At 41.8% G+C, this 24,535-nt stretch overlaps 1 protein-coding gene across 1 annotated transcript in view; it reads left to right on the top strand.

Annotated features, from left to right (window-relative positions):
• LOC124799118 (protein PFC0760c-like) overlaps positions 1-23,714 on the top strand; it is a 195,077-nt gene extending 171,363 nt beyond the window's left edge. Inside the window, exon 11 of the mRNA XM_047262656.1 lies at positions 23,698-23,714. Coding sequence (XP_047118612.1) covers positions 23,698-23,714 — 17 coding nt within the window. The remainder of the gene's footprint in view (positions 1-23,697) is intronic.
• The last annotated feature ends 821 nt before the right edge of the window (positions 23,715-24,535 follow it).

Here is a 24,535-nt window from a genome sequence, read left to right as displayed (position 1 = left end):
AAAAGCTAAGGAACAGAGACGTTGTTGGATAGGAATAATCACAGGCAATGGGACAACACGAAACACAGCCCATACATAACAGATGTAGTGTGGCGAGTTTACAACAAAAAATGGTACATATTTTGCGGCATGGGAAAGCAGGTAACAGACATAAATAGTGTTCATGTTTGACACAAGTCAGACTCCCAACATAATGGTTGATATCAGACTATAAGTCAATAATATGCTCTCCTTGGACACTAATGCACATTTTGCATCTGTTATGCCTGCTGCCTACCAAACTGTTGAGAATTCCTTGGGGGATATTGTTCCACCCACACTCCTCTCTCAAGGCAGTTTTCAGTTCTTGCACGGTTCGGAGAGAGGGTGTTCATTTAGAAACTTGTCTGCCAAGAGCATATTGTGCATGCTCTTTATGGTTTAGGTCTGGATAGTATGCATGCCACTTCATACAATCAGTGTCTTCAATTCCCAGTGTATCTGACAACACATACATCCTGTGTGGGCGGGCACTGTTATCTGTGAACAGAAAATCAGGACCAGTGGCACCCCTAAACAGACTGACATGATCCATAATAATCTCCCTGCAAAGCTGCTGTGCTGTAATGTAACCTAGCGCAAAGATGTGCAGCAGTGTTTGACCATTGTGCATGATGCCTGGCCACACCATAACACCTAAACCATACCAAAGACATTCATGAATATGCTGTGGTGTGTAGCATGTTCCCCTCTATCCACACTAAATTGGTGGCAATAATCACTTGCAACAGTGAAGCAGGATTCTTTGGAGAACATCACTCTGGACCACTGCTGATTACCCCAACCAAGATGCTCCCTACACCAATGAACTCTTTCTCAATGGTGGTGTGGTTGACATGGAATGCATTTAACAGGCTTCCGTGCATACAAACCACCCTGACTTTATGGCCTCAAAATTGTTCTGGAAGAGACACATGCCATGGTTGCAAGGTCTACATCGATCTGCCAAGGAATAAAATGCCTGCTCTTTTTTGAATCTAGGCCTAAGTATCAACCTTCCAGTGGTGTGGTGGTCTATATGACAAGTGGCATGCTTTTTTATAGCACTTCTTGCTTTAGCAGCCTTTTTTAACCATGTGATGACACTTTTGGATGCACCCACCATTGTGACCACAGTAGTGATACTTTGACTGGCTTAAAGCCATTCAACCGCTCATCCACAATTACAAGCACTCAAAATTTGTCTTGCAGCCATGTGACAGTATCACAAGCCATGTTATACTAATTGGTTCCACAACCATCTTTGTCAAACACTGTACTGCATGAACTCCAAATGTATTCAGGGTATTCGTGCAAAGTCTTTGCTGCAGTTAACACTCCTGCCCTCTACATTTCCTTTTAGTATCATTGACTTGGTATTCCGAAGAATTGCTGTTGATACACAGCAGTTGGCAGCTGTTCATTAGCAAGTGTCAGTTGTTCCTTAGCGAGTGCCAGCTGTTCCTTAGCAATTGTAAAGCAGTGTAATTGGTTCCTTTTACCAACCTCCCAACTCGATGATACAGTTGCTTATCAGTTCAAAGAAGATCTGATCTCATTCGAAATAGGTAGCCAACTCATACAATTATACTTGGTGGTGACTTCAATTTATCCTTAATATGTTGGCAAAAATACATGTTTAAAGTCAGTGGTAGGCATAAAACATAATCCAAAATCACACTAAATGCTTTCTCAGAAAATTATTTTAATAATTAATTCAGGAACCCACTCAAAGCTTTAAGCCAGTCAAAGTGTCACTTCTGTGGTCACAATGATGGATGCATCCAAAAGTGTCATCACATGGTTAAAAAAGGCTGCTAAAGAAAAATGTTGGCTTAACTTTATCACGCGATTTCAGTAGCTGTAATGATTTGTGCTTCAGTGGAGCTCTGGTTCTTTCCCGACATAGCTATGCCAATTGATTACCATAATAGCAACTGTTCCCAGGTATACCCTTGACCTACACACTTTCGAGACTGAAACCCTTTTCGTTCTTTCCCAGGACACTTAAACAGAGTGTATAAGTATTGCAACAACCAGGAAATCTGGGAAGGAATTGTTTACAATTCTAGGAATTTTTTATTGTATTAGTTTTCAGTAAAATTTTTGTAGTTTTGACTGATAAGAACTGATACTCTAATTTTTACTGTATCCTGCTACTGCAAAATAATACTTCAACAATAAAACATAAACAAGAGAAGAAAACAAAATAAAGTTTAAGTTGCAGAGGAAATGCACCATTTACAACAACAACAACAAAGCACAGTGTACACAGCAGCATCTGACAACAGAAAAACATGTTAGAGGCGTTAGGATGAAGACTACGCAATATTTCATATCAACGAACTGCTTCTGATGAGCATGACGACTCTACTGTTTCCATTAGGTCCATTTGAGCAGATGCCAGTGTGTTCATGCACATGTGCAGTTGACTCACAAATGAACAGTACATTCTCCCGCTTCTGGCTACTTAAACAGGGTGTATACGGCCCGGGACACCGGGGGAGATCGGGAAAAAACCGAGATGTTTTTCATCCGGGAGAAAACCAGGAAAAACTCGGGAATTTTTTTAGAATTCTGGGAATTTGTTATTTTTTTAGTTTCCAGTCAAATTTTTGTAATTTTGGCTGGTAAGAACTGGTACTCTAAGGATATTACTGTATTCCGCTACTACAGAATAATACTGCAGCAATAAAACATGAACAAGGGAAAGAAACGAAAATAAAACTTAAGTTTCAAAGGAAATGCGCCACATATAACAACAAAACAGTGCTCATACAAGCGGCTGCCAACAGCAAAGTGTGTCAAAGGCTTTAGGAAAAGTATACAATGCTTCATAATGACAAATTGCCTCCGATGAGCGTGACTTCACAACTGTTGACATTAGATTTGTTCGAGCAGTTGTGAGCGGGCTTATTGTATGCGCAGTTGAGTTGCGTATGAGTAGTACCTTCTCCCACTTATGACTACAAAAGTGTGGCTGTTAGTTGTGTAAGCAGTAGCAGCAAGCAGCCAGATGCTACCGAGGAAAATTTTATTCGCGCGCCCAAGCTGCTAGATTCACTCATGCGCAGCAGGCCCAGATCTGTTGGCTGGAGGGGAGGTGGTGGTGGCAAACTGGGGTATCTGTCCCAGTGGCAATTTCAGGGGGAGGGGGGGGGGGCAAATTCATTATTTCACAAAGAGCCTAGCATCCAGCGCACATAGGCCTATTTATTATTCATATTATTTTGAAATGGATCCCTTTGGTTTTTGAACACATTCTAAGTTGATTTCGGAATGAATCATAAGTTGATTTTTGAATGCATGCATGGTGTACATGATCTCACTGCCAGGAGGATCCTGGTCGCGTCTAGAAATAAACTTTCTTCGTGCAGACAAAAGGGGACAGGGCACAGAAGCTGAGCAGAACGAGAACAAAGCCGAATGAGTGAATGCCAATCACTGTTCATTTATTTGATTGACTGGGTTTGCGAATGATCAGCTTTGTTATAATTAGTAGCGAAATCCATAGATTCATACTACCAGAGTGGAAATAAACAACAAACAGGAATAACAGATAAGAAAGATTACATATTACCTTCTCGGTGTATCCAAGAAAATTATATTCTGGCAGAAAATTTTTGGGCAGATTGCTACACTAGTAAGGGCCAGTTGTGGAGTCCACGGCTAGCCAGAGAATAAATGGGGGATAACTAAACTGGTAATTGTGGCAAGGATAGTGAAGTTAAACAGAGAATAATTTCTGCCACTGGCAGGAATAGTTACAAAATTAGTTATGACAAGATTGTTTGCTAGAAAGAAGAAGGAGAAGAAACGGGGACATCGCACGAAGTATGGAAGAATGTGACGATTCCAAATTTATATGAAAATTTTGTGCTACTACTTTTCGATCTCATGCTTGAGAAGCTGGAGTGTATGAATAAAGCTTTTTGCTTTTAGTAGGCGTAATAGGCATTTGCTATTCGTGCTTTGGATTATATTCTGTCGTGCTATAAAAATGACCATTTGTACCAAAACAGTCTTGTTTGTTTGGTGTGTTTTACAATTGCTGCATTATTAGACAGGACTATTTTGTTTCATCTAGCAGACAGTGACAAAATTGACTTAATCAGATCAAGAAATCGTACCAGTCTTGGGTTCTATTTGTATTAACAGCTTTTTCAATTTTAGAGAGCGACATTTTGATTTTTCTTGTAGCAAAGTGTTTGATGGACTTGGATGAGGTAATAGATTCTTTTGCAGAAAGGAAAGGACATGATATTAAGCCGCAGCAATATTAGAGAGAGAAAAAAAATGCTATGACCTATGTATTGAAGAAATGTGTACTGTCTTGCTTGTCTCTTGCCTTTACTGGCCTTACATATCCGATATTTAATTTGATGCCACACAAAACAGGCAGTAAAGAGTGCAAGTATTCTTGTTCTCCTGGTTACAAATAATCCCATCCTGTATTAACTGCGCCGGCCACAGTGGCCGAGCGGTTCTAGGTGCTTCAGTCTGGAACCGTGCGTCTGCTACGGTCGCAAGTTCGAATTCTGCCTTGGTCATGGATGTGTGTGATGTCCTTTGGTTGGTTAGATTTAAGCAGTTCTAAGTTCTAGGGGACTGATGATCTCAGATGTTAAGTCCTAAAGTGCTCAGAGCCATTTGAATCAAGACTTAATTGGGAGATGTGAGGGGCAGGATGTCAAACCGGCCAGCTGGGAGCAGGAGAGGCACCACAGGACATTTTAATTTCCGCTCTCCTGAATATCGTTTGATGGCATCCAATGCAAAATATACATGTTTCAATTCCTTGGAGCAAAATACGGTGACTCATAACAGAAGAATGTGGCGTGAAAAGGCATGGCATTGCACTTTGACACGCTTATGACCAAATAACATGTCTTACATTTCCTCGAATATATATGTTTTATGTATCATATTCTTCTGAAAGATGTGCACTGCAAAACAAACATATTTTTTTAAATATATATATATATATATATATATATATATATATATATATATATATATATATATATATATATATATATATATAGACACACACACACACACACACACACACACACACACACTCCTGGAAATTGAAATAAGAACACCGTGAATTCATTGTCCCAGGAAGGGGAAACTTTATTGACACATTCCTGGGGTCAGATACATCACATGATCACACTGACAGAACCACAGGCACATAGACACAGGCAACAGAGCATGCACAATGTCAGCACTAGTACAGTGTATATCCACCTTTCACAGCAATGCAGGCTGCTATTCTCCCATGGAGACGATCGTAGAGATGCTGTGGAACGGCTTGCCATGCCATTTCCACCTGGCGCCTCAGTTGGACCAGCGTTGGTGCTGGACGTGCAGACCGCGTGAGACGACGCTTCATCCAGTCCCAAACATGCTCAATGGGGGACAGATCCGGAGATCTTGCTGGCCAGGGTAGTTGCCTTACACCTTCTAGAGCACGTTGGGTGGCACGGGATACATGTGGACGTGCATTGTCCTGTTGGAACAGCAAGTTCCCTTGCCGGTCTAGGAATGGTAGAACGATGGGTTCGATGACGGTTTGGATGTACCGTGCACTATTCAGTGTCCCCTCGACGATCACCAGTGGTGTACGGCCAGTGTAGGAGATCGCTCCCCACACCATGATGCCGGGTGTTGGCCCTGTGTGCCTCAGTCGTATGCAGTCCTGATTGTGGCGCTCACCTGCACGGCGCCAAACACGCATACGACCATCATTGGCACCAAGAAACAAGCGACTCTCATCGCTGAAGACGACACGTCTCCATTCGTCCCTCCATTCACGCCTGTCACGACACCACTGGAGGCAGGCTGCACGATGTTGGGGCGTGAGCGGAAGACGGCCTAACGGTGTGCGGGACCGTAGCCCAGCTTCATGGAGACGGTTGCGAATGGTCCTCGCCGATACCCCAGGAGCAACAGTGTCCCTAATTTGCTGGGAAGTGGTGGTGCGGTCCCCTACGGCACTGCGTAGGATCCTACGGTCTTGGCGTGCATCCGTGCGTCGCTGCGGTCCGGTCCCAGGTCGACGGGCACGTGCACCTTCCGCCGACCACTGGCGACAACATCGATGTACTGTGGAGACCTCACGCCCCACGTGTTGAGCAATACGGCGGTATGTCCACCCGGCCTCCCGCATGCCCACTATACGCCCTCGCTCAAAGTCCGTCAACTGCACATACGGTTCACGTCCACGCTGTCGCGGCATGCTACCAGTGTTAAAGACTGCGATGGAGCTCCGTATGCCACGGCAAACTGGCTGACACTGATGGCGACGGTGCACAAATGCTTCGCAGCTAGCGCCATTCGACGGCCAACACCGCGGTTCCTGGTGTGTCCGCTGTGCCGTGCGTGTGATCATTGCTTGTACAGCCCTCTCGCAGTGTCCGGAGCAAGTATGGTGGGTCTGACACACCGGTGTCAATGTGTTCTTTTTTCCATTTCCAGGAGTGTGTGTGTGTGTGTGTGTGTGTGTGTGTGTGTGTGTGTGTGTGTGTGTGTGTGTGTGTCTATATATATATCAAATGCGCGAGGGAGGGGATGCCACTATCTAGTATTGTCTGCTTTGGAAATACCATAGATCTGGGTCTGACGCACGGAACAATCTGTTGAGAGTTGTAGCGGGGAGGTGGGTAGTCTCCATGTGATCCGTGTTTACGTTAAATGATTTTGCTGTCTTCTCTTTGTTTACTGCTCTCATGTCAAATGAAAACAAAACGGTTTTCTGTTTCAGGGAGCTATCAGGCAAGTTAAAATACATTCACATAATTACAGAAGGCTAAAATATGTTATTAGTTTCAGATCTTATTTTATTTCCACCTTTCTGATAGTCAAGCATTACTTACCTCACAGAGCAGTGAAGTTATTTTTGTTGGTTTGCTAAAGAAATTTGTGTTTTATTAAATTTCTTCGCAGAGGCGATCAAGTTATTTGAAACTGAGTGTTTAATTCCACACTAATGGCTAGTTTCATGTATTTGCTGCATTTCAGGTGTACATTTTCATCTTTCAGCATGTAAGGCATTATGCCATAGTAGAGAACCTAACATGAGATAATACAGTACTGGTACTCCAAGAAAATTTACATCCCGAAAACTACACTGAAAAGCTTAATATCAGTCAGAGGCCTACTGTATTGTCTGAAGTGTACCTATTTCTGACAAGTTTCAGGAAAATATTGTGAATGGTTGGTTGAAAAGTGTTACTGGTACTTTCAAAGTAAATTTCCTTTTATGCGAGATGATCTATGTGCGAAGATGTATGATGAATTTCTTAAATCGAAGAGCGTTTGACTCTCATTTAAAAATCAACTATTTGAAGACGAGCCATTTAGAAGAATTTCGAGCCCACAAGATCAGACATTTATGTCGTTATTAAAAATTTTACTGGTATGTGTGTGTGATGTATCTTAAAGTGTAACGCGCGCAAAAAAGATCAACATTATATGTGAAAGCTTAGCTTTTCTTGTAGCAACACTATGTATATTAATTTATAGCATTAAATTTTCCTGTTTGTGTGTTCATGCTACTTAACAGTGATGTTGTTATTGGCTGACCACATCACATGTACTATATTCTGCAAATCCGCTGTCATCAACTGGCGAGATCACGAGACATGACTGGCTTACAAATCTGCATCGCAATCTCGATTTCAATGCTTTGGAAAGTAACATGTGGTGTTTGGTGGAATTTGCATTTATACTTTTGTAATACGAAAATATGCAGCGTAAATGTTGCTGCACATCAAAGATCTTTCCAAAATGTGTGCCCACTGCCCAGGTTTCCGTTCCATAAAGCCTAGCCACCCATGGCCATCACATCTGTAGTGATGAGCGGTCCCTCTTGAAATATACCGAGGGTCTCACTGAGGCTTTTACAGATCATATTTACCCTTCCAACCTTATACAAAAACAAATATCCCATATCTTATCTTTCCAGTCACCCAACACCTCCCAAAGTTCCACTGTCTGGCTACAGAGGAGCATTCCCCTCTTGACTCAGTACACCAAGGACTGGAGCAACAGACTTACATTCTCCACCAGGGTTTTTACTGCCTCTCATCGTGTCCTGGAATCAGAAAAGTCCTACCCACCATTCTTCCCACCCCACCCATAGTGGTATTTTGCCACCCACCGAAACTACACAATATCCTTCCCCATGCTTAAACAACCCTTGCTCCCAACCCCTTGCCTCACGGCTCATATCCTCGTAATAGACCTACTTGCAAGACCCTGTATGTCCATCATATTAGAGATGTTTGAGGGACTTGGCCTTGCGATACAGGATGTCAGGTTAAAACACGTCAGCCATCTAGTTTCCAAACTTATTTTATTTGGCTACCAGCTTCAGAGTTTTATTACACCATCTCCAGGCCCCTGACGGACTGTTAGATGTTTATCTAACAGTCGGCAGATGATGGGTGAAGCGATCGATATAGCAAAAATCTACCAATACCAGTATTGTTGGCCCCTTTTCTGATCAGAACCAAGATAAAATCTTCCTAGATGTCGGTCAATGGCCTGAAGATGGCATAGTAAAACACTGAAACTGGTAGCCAAATAAAATAAGTTTGGAAACTAGACAGCTTAAAGGTGTTTAATTTGACATCCTAGATGCAAGACCTATCCCGTACACCATCTCACCACCACCTACTCCAGTTTGGTCAAAAACACCACCTATCCCATCAGAGACAGGGCTACCTGTGAAACCAGTCATGTGATCTACAAGCTAAGGTGCAACCACTGTGCTGCATTGTACGTGGGTATGACAATCAAGAAGCTGTCTGTGGCCAAGAAACAACTGGACCACCCTGTTGGTGAGCACACTACCCTATACGATGTTCTTCCCAGTCTGTGCCTTATGGATCTTCCCACCAACACCAACTTTTCTGAACTGCGCAGTTGGGAACTCTCCCTACAATTTATCCTATGTTCCCTTAAACCTCCTGGGCTCAACCTTCATTAGCCATTGTTCTTAGCCATCTAGCCCCCTCCCTATTCCCATTCCAGCACTACACAGCTGTCTTCTCCACCAACGCACACAGTCTTTTTACTCCTCTCCTTTCCCACTACCCTCTCCCCCCACCCTCAGTCTAAGTCCTGAATGCATGTAGCTGCCCTCCTCTCTGCCTCATTCCTGCATGCTCCCAGCAGCACCTTGCTGTCACCATCCCTACCCTGCTGTCACTCCGCCTCTCCACCCCAGCCTCCTCCTTATCCCCATCTGGTTGCATCTCCCATTATACACTGCTACTCGCAGTCAGGCTCCAGCTGCGAAAGACTGTGATCATGTGTGTGTGTGTGTGCTTGTGTGTGTTCAAAATGTTCAAATGTGTATGAAATCTTATGGGACTTAACTGCTAAGGTCATCAGCCCCTAAGCTTACACGCTACTTAACCTAAAGTATCCTAAGGACAAACACATACACCCATGCCCGAGGGAGGACTTGAACCTCCGCCGGGACCAGCCGCATGTGTGTGTGTGTGTGTGTGTGTGTGTGTGTGTGTGTGTGTGTGTGTTTTGTCTACTTCTGACAAAAGCCTTGTTGGCCAAACCTAACTTTCCAACATTCGTTTTGTTGTGCCTCTCTGCAACTCAGCATCTCTCCTATACGCTGAGTAGTAATTATTCTTTTCATGGTATTTTTACATTCCATCCTGGAATTTCCATTGTTTGATTTTACCTGCATTCTTAATTTCTTATTCATTATTAGATCTACTCATGTGTTACCTCTATTTGATTTTGTATTTTTGCATGTGTAAACCTGTACTGAGCTGACCAGAAGTCATGTTAATCTTGCCACTGAAGTTCACCAAGTCCCACTATACAAAACTTCAACCTATTAATCACCATTTTTAGATTTTTCTAACCTACCCACCCAATTAAGGGATCTAACATTCCTTGCACTGACATGTGGGATGCCAGTCCTGATGCCATGTCCTGATGATAAGATCCTCCTGAGTAGTCTCTGCCCAGAGATCCAAATGGGGGACTATTTTACCTCTAGAATATTTTAACCAACAGGATGTCATGGTCATTAAACCAGTTGCATACTGCATGCCCTCAAGAAAAGTAACAGATGTAGTTTCCCTTGCTTTTCACCGTTCGCAGTTCTTGGTCAAATTGGCTAATGTTCCAAGGCCAGATCAGTCAATTATCCAAACAGTTGCCCCTGCAACTAATGGAAAGGCTACTGCTCCTCTTCAGGAACCACATATTTCACATTTGTGGTACGACTATCTCTATCATTGCTGCATGCTAGCCATCCCTCTTGGACAAGGTTGGGGGGGGGGGGAGAGCAGATGTTTTCCAAAAAATACACTATGCTGTAGCAAAAGTACGTATGTCACATTGGGCAGTATATAAGTGCAGTCATGGCATACATTATATAATACCCTACACACTTATTCTTAACAATTAGGAGATGACACCCACAAAAACACTGGCTGCCTGGTCTGACTGAAAATCTGATGTCCATAATTTTACGTGTGCAGATACTCAATTTTCACTTTCCTTCCTTTACAAGTTCTTAGGGCCTCACTGGTCTTCTGGGATGCATGGCAGAGACTGTAGTTGAATTATTTGACACTGCATGCTGGTCAACAATGAACTACTGTGGTTTGATGGATAATGAAGTTGCTTGTGAGTTATCACGCAATTGTGAAGGAAGGGATGTCAATTTTTTGGAGGATGATGATGATCATGTTTGATTTCTATGGTGCTCAGCTTTGTGGTCATCAGTGCCCATACAAAGTCCCAATTTTGACACAGTCCAATATTTACACAATCCATGATGATGACGATGAAATATTTGATGAGGACAACACAAACACCCAGTCCCCAGGCAGAGAAAATCCCTTGGAAAATGATGATTCGTATGATTCTGATGATGGCATAGACTTTAATCAAGGAGAAGTTTCTGAGTGCTCAGATAAGGAATGCAGATAACAAAACGTGCAATATTTTTATTCAGATTTCAATTGGAAGAGCTTTCAATATATAATTACAGTAAAAGGATATTTTATTTGCAAATACTACTTTTATGGTAGGTTCATACAAGGAGACAGAGTGTCCAAGTTCTTTAGAAGCAAGTACAGTATTGATGAAGGTTTCTCGGGTCTCCAGCTGGGTGGTAGCATTGATATCTAGCGACGTTTCGGGAAGTGTCATACTACCCATCTTCTGGTGAAGTGTCGAGATTTGTGGAGAGCGGGCAATTTATATGCGCGGTCACCCCCCTCCACTAGATCTCGGGTAGCTGTGGTGGACAGGTGACGTGCGCTCAGTGGTGGGGATAGGGGTCCCCCCCAGCAGCTGGGTTCGGTTCTCGGTGTATGCATTCTGTCTGCGTCCGCGGCGGAGGACGTTGACGGGCGCGCTCCTGACAGATTGCCGCTATCGCAAGGTTTCATGCTGTGCTGGGCTGTTATCCCTCTTCTCTGTTGACCAAATTGTCATGAATCCTTATTTCTATGGATTCTTTGATAATGTTTTCCCAGAAGCCAGATGCTCGGCACAGTACCTCCGTGTTTTCGAAGTTGAAGGTGTGTACTTCATTTATGCTGTGTTCTGCTGTGGCTGAATTTTCTTTGTGACCTATATGCACACATCTGACATGTTCTTCGCAGCCTTTATATACACAGTGCTGTGTTTGCCCAATGTATTGTTTACCACATTCGCATGGTATTCTGTTTACTCCCGGTGTGTTAAGGTTCAGCACATCTTTGGCAGAACCTAGGAGCTCCCTCGTCTTCGGTGGTGGTCAGAGAACAGTTTTGATATTGTATTTGCCCAGAATACATGCAGTTTTGCCGAGAGCGGACCCACGTTCAGAAGGAACCTGAGTCATTTGTCTTCTTCTTCTTCTGGGGTTCTCACTGCTTCATTCTTCCTTTTAAGCACCCTGTTGATCTGCGTTTCACTGTAGTCGTTTTGGTGGAAGACTCTGTAGTCATTTTGGTGGAAGACTTCCCTCAGGTGTTGCAGCTCAGATGGTAAGCTGTCTTTGTCGCAGATGGCATACGCCCTATTTACCAGGGTGGTCAGTACTGTTTTTCTTTGTGCTGGATGGTGGCAGTTCGTTGCATGAAGGTATAGATCTGTGTGTGTCTTCTTCCTATGTTCTGCATGGCCTAGTGAACCATCTGTCTTCCTCTTAATTAAAATATCAAGGAAGGGGAGGCGTCCATTTTTCTCCATTTCCATTGTAAATTTGATGTTTGGATGTATGCTGTTGAGGTGTTCCAGAAACTCATCTAGAGCCTGTTTACCATGTCCCCCATAACAAAAGGCTTGTCGACATAGCGGAAGAAGTGCTTTGTTTCTGTCTGCAATTTGAAGGGCCACCTCCTCGAAAAGTTCGATATAGAGGTTTGCAATCGCAGGAGTCAGTGGGGAGCCCATGGCCATACCATCGATCTGCTCAAAGAATTCCCCGTTGCCTGAAAGGTAGTTGTTAGTGCTTGTTCGAAGAGGCTGACTGTTTGTGGTTCAAAGTGCTGGGCTAAAAGTGCCAAGGAGCCTTGAAGAAGGGGCACTTTCATGAAAAGCGACATCATGTCGAAGCTGACGAGTAGGTCCTCGCTTTGTAATCACATGTCCCTGAGGATTTTTACGAATTCGGCTGAGTTTCTCACATGGTGGCTACAGCGTCCAACAAGGGGATTGAGCAGTGTTGCTAGGTATTTAGCAAGCCCGTCACTGTGAGAGTTGATGGAGTCCTCAATTGGTCTCAGAGGTACCCCTTCCTTATGGATCTTGGGGGTCCATAGAGGCGTGGTATCGCTGGCACTCTGGGGTACAGCTGCTTCTTCATTGGTTCAGGTAAGTCTGATTTCTTCAACAGAGCTATTGTCTTTCTACTCATTGTCAGGGTTGGATCCTACTTCAGCCTCTTGTAGGCTCTGTAAGTTTCCCATCTGACTTCCTCTGCTTCCTCCTTTGGAAGCCCTCATACTGCTTCTTTCATGCCGCTGATGATGTATTGTTTTGAGATTGTTCTGGGGACGGGGGTGAAATTTAGTCCTTTTCTGAAGACTTCTTGTGGCAGCATCCAGTTCTTTTCCAGTGAAATTGACTATGGCTCTGGTGTCATTCATCTCCTTTTTAGTAGTCTGAGTCCTGGGTAGTGTGCCAAATTTGCCGAGTTGTTTAGATGCAGCCCCGTTTTTGCACCTCACTGTTGGAGTACGTGCTGCAGTTGGCCCATTCCCACAGATAGGCTGGTAATGTCCTTGCATTTGTAGGTGGCATGTGAGAAGGGTGGGTGCATTCTTGTCAAGCTACTTCCGAGTGAAATGAATGTGCTCCCTTACTAAGGCCATGCCTGGTCGTCATAATATCCAGTCGCTCTTCTTAGATTTTACTGGATGTTGAATAACGGCAATCCTTGGTGAAACGTTGAGCAACAGGTCACTTAAAAGGAAGAAGAAAGCAGTGAGAACCCCAGAAGAAGAAGAAGAAGAAGAAAACAAATGACTCGGGTTCCTTCCATACGTGGGTCCGCTCTCGGGCCAAAATTGCACTTATTCTGGGCAAATACAATATCAAAACTGTTCTCCAAACACCTCCGAAGACGAGGGAGCTCCTAGGTTCTGCAAAAGATGCGCTGAATCGAGCTCAGCGCAGCATGGAATCTTGCGATAGCGGCAATCTGTTGGGAGCGCGCCCGTCAACGTCCTCTGCCACGGGCGTACGCAGAACGCTTACGCCGAGAACCGACGTGGCCACCGGGGCGACCACTATCCCTACTACCGTGCTATTCCACCTGTCCACTGTAGCCACCCAAGGTCTAGTGGAAGGGGGTGACTGCGCATATAAATAGCCCACTCTCCACGAATCTCGACACTTCGCCAGAAGATGGGTAGTATGACACTTCCCAAAACGTCGCGAGATATCAAAGCCACCACTTGGCTGGAGACCATAGAAACCTTCGTCAAGAGTTTATGCTGGGAAAGCCTGCAGTCACATATATGACACTTTATGTGGAGAAAATAGTCTGCAGTTTCAAACTGCTGCAGAAAGAACACACCAGGAAAGGGAAACTTCTCAGCACACTTGCTTTCCTGCAACACTGTTGAGGTGAGAACATCTTACCAAGGTTTGCGGTTATTCGACGTCCAGTAAAATGTAAGAAGACCGACTGGATATTATGACTAGCAGGCATGGCATCAGTAAGGGAGCGCATTCATTTCACTCAGAAAGAGCTTGACAGGAATGCACACACCCTTCTCACATGCCACCTACAACTGGCAAGGACATTACCAGCTTATCTGTGGGAATGGGCCGACTGCAGCAAGTACTCCAACAGTGAGGTGCAAAAACGGGGCTCTGCATCTAAACAACTCGGCAAATTTGGCACACTACCCGGGACTCAGACTACTAAAAAGGAGATGAATGACACCAGAGCTGTGGTCAATTTGACTGGAAAAGAACTGGATGTTGCCACAATCGCAATACTCAGAAAAGGAGTGAATTTTGCCCCCATCCCCAGAAGGATGCCGAAACGGGACATTATCAGCGGCTTGGAAGAAGCAGTACGGAAGGCTTCCAAAGGGGGAAGTCAGACGTGAAACTTGCAGAATAATTGACAGATCTTGATTACATAAAAATAACATATCTGCGGAACAACGAGCAGCTCCCCGGTCCCTTATAGATGACCCTGATATAACGATACTACCAGCAGACAAAGGGAACACTACAGTGCTATTAAGCACTGCTGAGTACCGCCAGAAAATAAACCTGCTACAAGACGAGGCCTACAAGAGGCTGCAGTAGGATCTACAATGAGTAGATCTTTTGAAGAAATTGGATTTACCTGAGCCAATGGAGAAGCAGCTGTACCCCAGAGCACCAGCGATACCACACCTCTGTAGGCTCCTCAAGATCCATAAGGGAGGGGTACTTATGAGGCCGATTGTGCATTCCATCAACTCTCACTGTCACGGACTTGCTAAATACCTAGCAACACTGCTCAAACTCCTTGTTGGACACTGCAGCCACCATGTGAGAAACTCAGCTGAATTTGTAAAAATACTCAGGGACATGCGACTACAAAGGGAGAACCTACTCATGAGCTTCAACGTGATGTCGCTTTTCAAAAAAAGTGCCCCTTCTTCAAGACTCCTTGGCACTTTTAGCCCAGCACTTTGAACCACAAACAGTCAGCCTCTTCGAACATGCACTAACAATCACCTACTTTTAGTGCAACAGGGAATTCTTCGAGCAGATCGACAGTATGGCCATGGGCACCCCACTGGCTCCTGCGATTGTAAACCTCTATATAGAACTTTTCGAGGAGGTGGCCCTTCAAACTGCCAGACAGAAACCAAAGCACTTCTTTCTCTATGTTGAAAACACTTTTGTCATGTGGGGACATCGCAAACAGTCTCTAGATGAGTTTCTGGAACACCTCAACAGCATCCATCCGAACATAAAATTTACAATGGAAATGGAGGAAAATGGACGTCTCCCCGTCCTTGATATTTTAATTAAGAGGAAGGCAGATGGTTCACTAGGCCATGCAGTACATAGGAAGAAGATACAAACAGACCTGTACCTTCATGCAACAAGCTGCCACCATCCAGCACAAAGAAAAACAGTACTGACCACCCTGGTACATATGGCGCGTGCCATCTGTGACAAAGACAACCTACCATCCGAGCTGCAACACCTGAGGGAAGTCTTCCACCAAATTGGCTACAGTGAAATGCAGGTCAACAGGGCACTTGAAAGGAAGAAGAAAGCAGTGAGAACCCCAGAAGAAGATGATGAAGAAGAAGAAGAAAAAATGACACATTCCTTCCATACATGGGTCCGCTCCCAACCAAAATTGCATGTAATCTGGGCAAATACAATATCAAAACTGTTCTCCAAGCATCACCGAAGACTAGGGAGCTCCTAGGTTCTGCCAAGGATGCGCTGAACCTTAACACACCAGGAGTACACAGCATACCGCGCGAATGCGGTAAAACAATACATTGGGCAAACACAATACTGTACATCTAAATGCAGCAGAGAACGTGTCATATGTGTGCGACTAGGCCACACAGAAAATTCAGCCATAGCAGAACACAGCATAAATGAAGGACACACCTTCAACTTCGAAAACACGAAGGTACTGTGCCGAGCGTCTGGCTTCTGGGAAAGCGTTATCAAAGAATCCATAGAAATAAGGATTCACGACAATCTGGTCAACAGAGAAGAGGGATACAACTCAGCGCAGCATGGAACCTTGGGATAGCGCCAATCCATCGGGAGTGCACCCATCAACATCCTCCGCTGTGTACGCAGACAGAATGCTTACACAGAGAACCAAATCCGGCCGCTGCATGTGACCACTATCCCCATCACTGCGCGCACGCTGCCTGTCCACCACAGCCACCTGAGATCTAGTGGATGGGGGTGACTGCATATATGAATAGCCCACTCTCCGCAAATCTTGACACTTCGCCAGAAGATGGGTAGTATGACACTCACTGAAACTCGCGAGATATCAACGCTACCACCCAGCTGGAGACCCGAGAAACCTTCATCAACAGTTTACACTGGTAAAGCCTACAGTCAAGTACAGTATTGCCATTATTCCTGTTGATACTACACCTGAAGAGTGCAGAAGACCATGAGCAAGAATGTGGCTAAGAACTTTGTGCAGTACTGATTCTGAGTAAGGCTGGGTGGCTACTGATCGTGTACCAATGCTGGGTGGCTATTGACCATGTACCAGATATCTTATCTGTTCTCAAGACAATCTGGGAAGTGCAACATTGTCAGTTTAGACCAGAAAATCACATCTCTAGACTTCTTTTCATATTTACTTTCAGACTACTGTAATCATATAAACAGCAAACTACTATGTATGCACAACAAAGCATAAGGAACTTACAAAGCGCATATTCCCTTTCACCTACCTACTCATTGTCAAACTGGAAAGGAGATGTGTGTAAGTGTGAGAGCCCGTAGACAAGAGCATTGGTCCAAGAATCCTCTTGTTTCATGTAATTTCCATCCAAACATCTTGAGGCAGGATAGGTTTCTTTATATTTTGAGAAACTTTCACATCAGTTGAAATTCAGTAGCTAAGAAAAAGTGGCGACGACCCACTACACAAGGTGAGACCCCTCCTCGATAAAGTGTCTGCTAATTTCCAGCATGCACATACACCATCTCACAATATTGCAATAGGTAAAGTCATGTACAAATGTCGTGGCCATTTGTATTTCAAGAAAGACATGCCACAGAAGTCAAAATAAATGTGGGATAAAAGTGTGCATGTTATCAAAGTTACACAGATTATATCTGGCATTTTTTTAATGGAGAGGAAGGCACATGGTTCACTAGGCCCTGAAGGTTATGTCTGGCATTTTTTTTTTGTTTATGTATCTGAGAGGTCTGATACAATGAACTCACAAAGGCATTACTTGGTATTTTGTCAGGAAAAGGTTGCACTTTTTTACTGACAGATGCTGCACCAGTCAAGCCGTTGCTTCAGTGTTCGAAGCTGCAAAAACTGCTCTTGTGGGAACTACAAGAAAGTCTAGACAGAGAGTACCTGCTATAAAAGATCTAAAACTTCAGTGAGGTTGTGGGGCGGCAGGTAAAAGTTAATCATTTGTTTGTTCACCGTTTTTCTCACGCGAGCCTGGCAACTAATTTAGCGGTCAGCCAGAAAGCGAAAGGAAGCATACTGTCCTTGGTTTCCAGTCTGCAGGGCCACATTCTGGTCCAGCCCACTGAAAGAAAGGTTTCTATTCTCCTATTTTGTTGCGTGATCAGGACTATGATTTAAATAAAAGTATATAGTTTCAGTTAAAAATTATATTACATAAGGTTTCTCACGTACAACACTAGGAAATTGACTATGTTCAATTTTTTGAAAACAAGTATTTCTATTCTAACAGCATGTTTAGCAGTTCAGAGGCGACCTCTATGGTATGTTTCTACCAGATTGTATTTTGCCCTGACTAAAATTACTCAAATGAAAGTTTGCAATAAATGTTCAAAATTAATGCTCGCCATAAAAGTGGAAATAAAGTCACCACTTGCCACACGGAATTGTAATTCACACAGACAGCGCACTAACAGTTACTTTGGTGAATTCTAAGTGATGCAGGAAGGTGTACTGTCCTTGCGAGTTCACTATCCGTTTTTACTGCAAAATACTTGCTTTGACACAGTTCGACTCTGACGTCATCCGAGGCAGAGCACAAGCCGACGTTTAACACACGTGGATCTTACAGTAGCTGAATGCAAAGTGAACCTTATACTGCCTCTCAGGCTGTATTTATATAGGTGCCAGAGTGGATGGACGCGGGAACGCCTGTTGTCTACGGCTATCTGCATACTGCAGCAGCCTCCGAACCATCGCTTTCTCGGGCACATAAACTTTAATAATATAGTTACAAATTACATCAAAACCCTCTTAATATTTATTTGTATTGAGTTAAGTTGTTTGAAATCACCAAAAAAGTTTCAGCTTGCTAGAATGAAAACTTTGCCTTCTAGAATTTTTATAGTAGAACTAACGGTAGATCGTTACCTCTGAACCATATCTTTACCAGAATTTGTGTCAGCAGTTATTAATACTACCAACTCTCAAATTTACTATAGCCCTATAACTTGGTATGTCTTATCATCCACTTTAACCAAAATTCTCTATCATTAAAATCACAGGTACTTAATCTACAACAATTGTCTACATTTTAATTACAAAATTGGTTTTATACTTAATTATTCAAAAACTGTAACAGGTAGCTTAATGTGGTCTTTCAGTTATTATTTTTGGGGTGAACTGGAGCATAAAACAAGTTTTCATATTTCTAAGTCCATTAATTACTGCCTCTGATTTTTCCTAAAAATGTGGATTCTGGTGTTATTTTTCTGGCTTTCTAGCGTCATTATTTAGTGCCACTTTTTTTCTCTTAAAACGGAATTTTTACGTAAACTATTAAGTGTAGAACATAAAGACTTGATATTTTGAACATTATAACACTAAACTATATTTTTAAAAAGTCTTACAACTAAATTTTGATTTTTAATTTCATATTGTGGTGCAGTACTTGCGCGCTATGCGCAGATGTGTTAAGGTGATAATGGCGCTACTAGCAGTGAACTGGGGTAAGTCCTGGCGCACTTTCTCACCTCTGTATCTCACACGATACAGTTCTTGGGTTGCTTCAAGGTGGACTAATTTATAGGCATAAGGGAAATATCTTAGCTTTCTGTTGTTAGGACAAAAGAAATGTGCACATGATAAATACAAGGCACATTGCTGAGATGGTGGCCTTCATTGATGACAGAAGCAGGGGGAAGTCAGAGCCAACCTGTGTGGTGAACTATAATAAAAACAAGTTGAGTGTGGACTTATCAGACCAGTGACCAGTGACAGCTTGAGCACAAAACTGTGAACTCATGGAAAAAAGTTGGCATTCCTCACAATAGCAATGTAGATGATAGATTACTGAGTATTGTACAAGGTAACTGGATAACACCTCGCAACCTCACAGTTTATGACAATCATCACGGCAGATCTTGTAGAAAGCAGAGATCTCGAACTATGACCTGAGTATTGTACAAGGTAACTGGAAAACACCTCACAACTTCACAGTTTATGACAATCATCAGGGCAGATCCTGCAGAAAGCAGAGATCTCAAACCATGACCTGGTATCTTGGGACTCTACATGCTATTAACTGAAACCATTTCCTGAGTAAGATTGAGGTTGAAATAGGGAAGAAACAGAAAAAAATGTGTAGTGTGTCTCTGAGAGGCAAAAAACTTACTGGAAAAGTGTTGTGCAGAGACACAAGCTACCAGTGTAGTGAATGCAAAATAGAATTGTGCAGGTTACCATGTTTTAAAATTTTTCATACAAAGACCAAAACTGCATGTTAAAATAAAACCAAAGGACATTACTGTAGATAAATCAAGGAGTATACATCATTATTAGAATTATTGTGTAAAAAAAGGGGGGGGGGGGAATATGATTGAAAGTTTCTTGAAAGCATATATTAATTAAGAGAACAAAGTATTGCACATATCCTCAAACTAGAAAGACTAGGCTTTTTAGTAAGAGTAATGTCATCACTACAGCAGAAACCATTTAAGAGTTGCAGTAGTTTAAAATGTTTAAAACAGCAAGGCCATTTGGCTCAGGTGCACATATTGGTTTTTGCTAGTTTCTTCGATCACTGTGTTCCACATCATTTTTGTTTTGCCTAATGATGTGGCTAACCTCTTCTCATTATGCATAATTCTTCAGTGACTTGATTACTTTCTTCATTAAGTAGGGTTATAAAAAAACCAAAACTATGTACATGACATCTGAAATTGATAATCCAAATAACAAATGAAAAACCGTCTGGCAAGTTATAAAAAGGGTGAGTGGTAAAGAAAGTAGAATATGTGACTGACATAGAATTAATCCAGAATGGAAAATTTGTAAAAAATACTTGCTAATATCTTCAATAAGCATTTTTTTAACTGCTGCTGAAAATTTGGCTGTGAATGCTCAGTGAGTGACGCAGTAGCCCTTACGCATAAAGCTAACAATGCCAGAGTTTGCCAGATTTGGATAACCCCCCATAACAGTCAGTGATATCAATAGGACAATCAGAGAGATGAAGTCAAAAAACTCTTGTGGGGTTGATTATATTTCAACTAAGATACTTAAGCACTGTCATGGCTATATAAATGCAATCTTGTGTCACATTTTTAATGAATTCCTAAAACAAAGTATTGTTCCACTTATATTAAAATATGACTGTGTGAAACCACTGTTTGAAAAAGGTGTGAAACAACTGATGTAACAAACTACTACCCAATAAAAAGGCGAAAAAACTTATGTTACAAACTACTGCCCAATATCCCTGCTAAAAAGTTTTTCAAAGGTCCTTGAGAAACGGGTACTCACGAGAATTGTTAATCACCTGAACAGCCATAATAGTCTCAGTCAATGTCAGTTTTGTTTCCAAGCAAGGCCTATGAATTGATGATGCTATTTACTCTTTCACCAATCAAATTTTCGAATCTCTTAAGAGAAAATTGGTACCAACTGGAATCCTATGTGATCTATCCAAGGCTTTTGACTGTGTCAACCATGAAATTCTACTAAATAAAGCAGACCACCTTCTCTGAATCCAAACTGGTTTTTACCAATTACTGCAAAATTTTCTAGGTGACTGACTATCCTGGCATATATTAATTTTTCAAATACTTTAGAAAATGTAGTCAAAAGAGAGACAGGACAGTAGTTTTTAACAACAGAGGCATCGCCTTTTTTGTAGAGGGCTTTACAATAGGATACTTCATTCTGTCAGGGAAGATACCTTGTTTCAGAGAGGCATTTAATATATGAGCTAGAACTTCACTGAATTGATTGCAGCAGGCTTTTAGCACTTTGCTGGCGATGTTGTCGACACCAGTTGAATTTTTGCTTTTTAAAGAAGTAATGGCTTTTCTTACTTCCTGTACTGTTATGGGGGCCATACCTATCTGCTCTATGAAATTTGGGAAATGAATTTTCAGTATTTTTAAGCACTCTTCTAATGAGCCATTGTGTCCTGTTTTCTCAGCAACACTTAAAAAGTGCTCTTTAAAAATGTTGTCACAGTCTCTTGATTTTGTACTTGTCTACCTTCATTACTGAGAACAATGGAATAATTGGGACATGGATTAAATCCTACATTACAGATAGGAAACAAAGGATAATAGTTACTGACAGTAATCGAATCCCAGCTTTATCCAAGTGGGGCACAGTCAACACTGGAGTGCCTCAAGGCTCGGTATTGGGACCATTACTGTTTCTTATATTTATAAATGACCTCCCACCATGTCAGTGAGGAAGTTCACCATATTCATTGATGATACTTCTCTTATAGAAATCAACAGGGAACAACTGGGAAACATCTGCGAGCAATGCATTTGATGAAGTTCTGAAAGAGTTTAACTGTAATAGACTCTCTCTGAATATAAAAAAAACTCATTATTACAGTTTCACATGACACATAAAGAATCAGGGATATAAATATAGAATGTAATGGACAACAAGTAAAGCAAGTTGACTTGACTAAGTTCCTGGGTCTGTGTATAGATTGCAAATGAAATTGGTCCAACCATATCCTAGATCTATAAAAAAGGCTACATTCTGCAACATTTGCCTTACACATAATTGCATCAACCACACATAGGGAAGCCATAAGAGCTGCTTATTTCAGATATTTCCATGCACTTCTTTTGGGGCAACTAGCAAAAAAGTTTTTATTGCTCAGAAGAGAGCTATATGCATCATGAGTGGTGTGCAACCAATGCACTCATGCAGGAATCTGTTTAGGAAACTACAGGTATTTACAATGATATCTCAGTATGTATACTTGCTTGTATGTTTCATTAATAAAACCACTCTCTCTTTAAAACCAATAGTGAATATCATTGTCACAACACAAGGTCAAAAGAGGGCTTTCATAATAACCAGTCTAACTGTACCGTCAAACAGGGTGATTTTGGATGATTTTGTCATTATTTTGATTGTAACTTTTGTATATATTGTTAGATTAAACTGATTATTATGGAAGTGGTAGGGTATATGTGTAACGAATAAAATATCCCATAAACAGAAAGAGTATGTGTAGGTACATTTATCTGAGGCAGTTAAATAAGGTGTCTGAAGTCATCTCATGAACTGGGATGATTTCGGACACATGTGTTTTTTAAAGCTCTGTCTGAAGTTACAGTATATAGAGGGCGAATTCGGACAGTTACTGCCTTTTTTTTTAAAGTTCTATATGTTTTTTATTTTATTTTGGTGACATTTTACACATGGTGGGAGATTTTCCAGCTTTGCCTTGATATTGGAGAAAAACATCTGAACATTCTCTTTGTTCACTTCTGCATGAGCTCATTTAATATTTTCGCTTAAGCACATAGAAAGATCTTCTGACTGTCGTTTGTGGAATAAGTGCACCCATTCTTCTCCTGGCAGATTATTACAAAATTTCTTCTCTTTTCGGCCAGATTTATCAAGGTAGCCTTTAAATAAATATCTAATATCCAATTTAGTGAAGGGAAATCCCCAATGTGCAGCCATCAAGATACCTTGCTTCAACATTTCTTCTTCTTTTTTATTTAGCAATGGCTCCCATTTTTTTCGTATGTGCTTCCTGCACTTTATTTTGTAGGGTTGATTGAGGTATACCATACAAATTACATGCTTTTCTGTACGATAATTTACCACTCTGAATATCACAAACTGCTTTATCAAAAAGTTCTGGGTCATAATTACACTGTACTGTAGGACCTCTCCTGCTCTTATATGTTCTTGGCATTGTCCAAAATCACCCCACACAGTACACAGTTTTACAAAAACCATCGTTATTTTATAACCTTGCACGAGAAACTCAACAAACTTGTATAGAAATTGTCTCAATGCTGTTAGCTACTGAGTGCATCGACAATTATGGTAACAATAACTTTCTGCTCGGCGAAACAATTACGATAAGGCATGTAATTTTAACACTGAGTCTGTTCATCAATTATTCACCTAGAGAAATAATTGACACAAAATAAAAGTTGTGGAAAGCAATAAATGCATTCTTGCACTTAAAATAACTGGCACACGGATGTTATAATAAGTAACTCTTTGTTTTTATGCAGTGGCAAAGAGCAAATAAGCCATACGTCCGATTTTGCCCCGGTGTCCAAAATCACCCCGTTTGACAGTACCCTTGTACATGAAGGAGTGAACTATACTGGCATGAAAATATAGAATGCTCTACCCAGTGCCATGAAAAGTCTTGCTCCTGAAACACCAAAGTTCAAGAGCAAACAGAAGGAATACCTAATACAAAAGTCACTCTATTCAATTTGTGATTTTTTTAGTGCATAGGAGCAAGTTTTTATTATACAACTGTGTTAGCCATTCAATGTAAGCATAAATATAAACTACTTGTTGCTATAGTGTTATATTGTTGCTCAAATACTTTGATACTGTTAATTCAGGTGGGTGCACATAAGTATTAATTCTGATGTATGTAATATGTTTTTATTTCTTGTAATGTTCTATTTTGGTACTGTGAGTCTTGTTGTGAATTAACCATGTTGTGTGCTGCTGTATTGCTCACATTGTAAAAATACTGACTCGTTCCATATCCTTGCAACTCCATTGTTACCAGGATCAACAGAACTCGCAATAAAATAAATTATTCTGGAGTATACCTTGTAATTAAGTACAGGATCAACATCAGAAAAGTTGCTGACTTGACATTACAGTCTCCTTTTTTGTATACATAATTCTTTTATTTTAAGTTTTTTTTCCCCAAAACTGCTTTACTTTTGTGTGGAAAACCATTTTCATGTTTATTGACAAATGTGCTGTGCTATATATGAGCAGTGGAATCATCTCTACAGTTCATGTCTTTTAGCAGTTTCCTGACAGATGTAACTCAGACTGTGTTGGCTTTTTTATACCTGAATAATAGTAATTTACATGGGG

This window comes from Schistocerca piceifrons, chromosome 5, assembly GCF_021461385.2.
Source record: "Schistocerca piceifrons isolate TAMUIC-IGC-003096 chromosome 5, iqSchPice1.1, whole genome shotgun sequence".
NCBI lineage: Eukaryota > Metazoa > Arthropoda > Insecta > Orthoptera > Acrididae > Schistocerca > Schistocerca piceifrons.
Note: the sequence above shows the minus strand (reverse complement) of the source record. Positions and strands in the feature narration are given on the sequence as shown.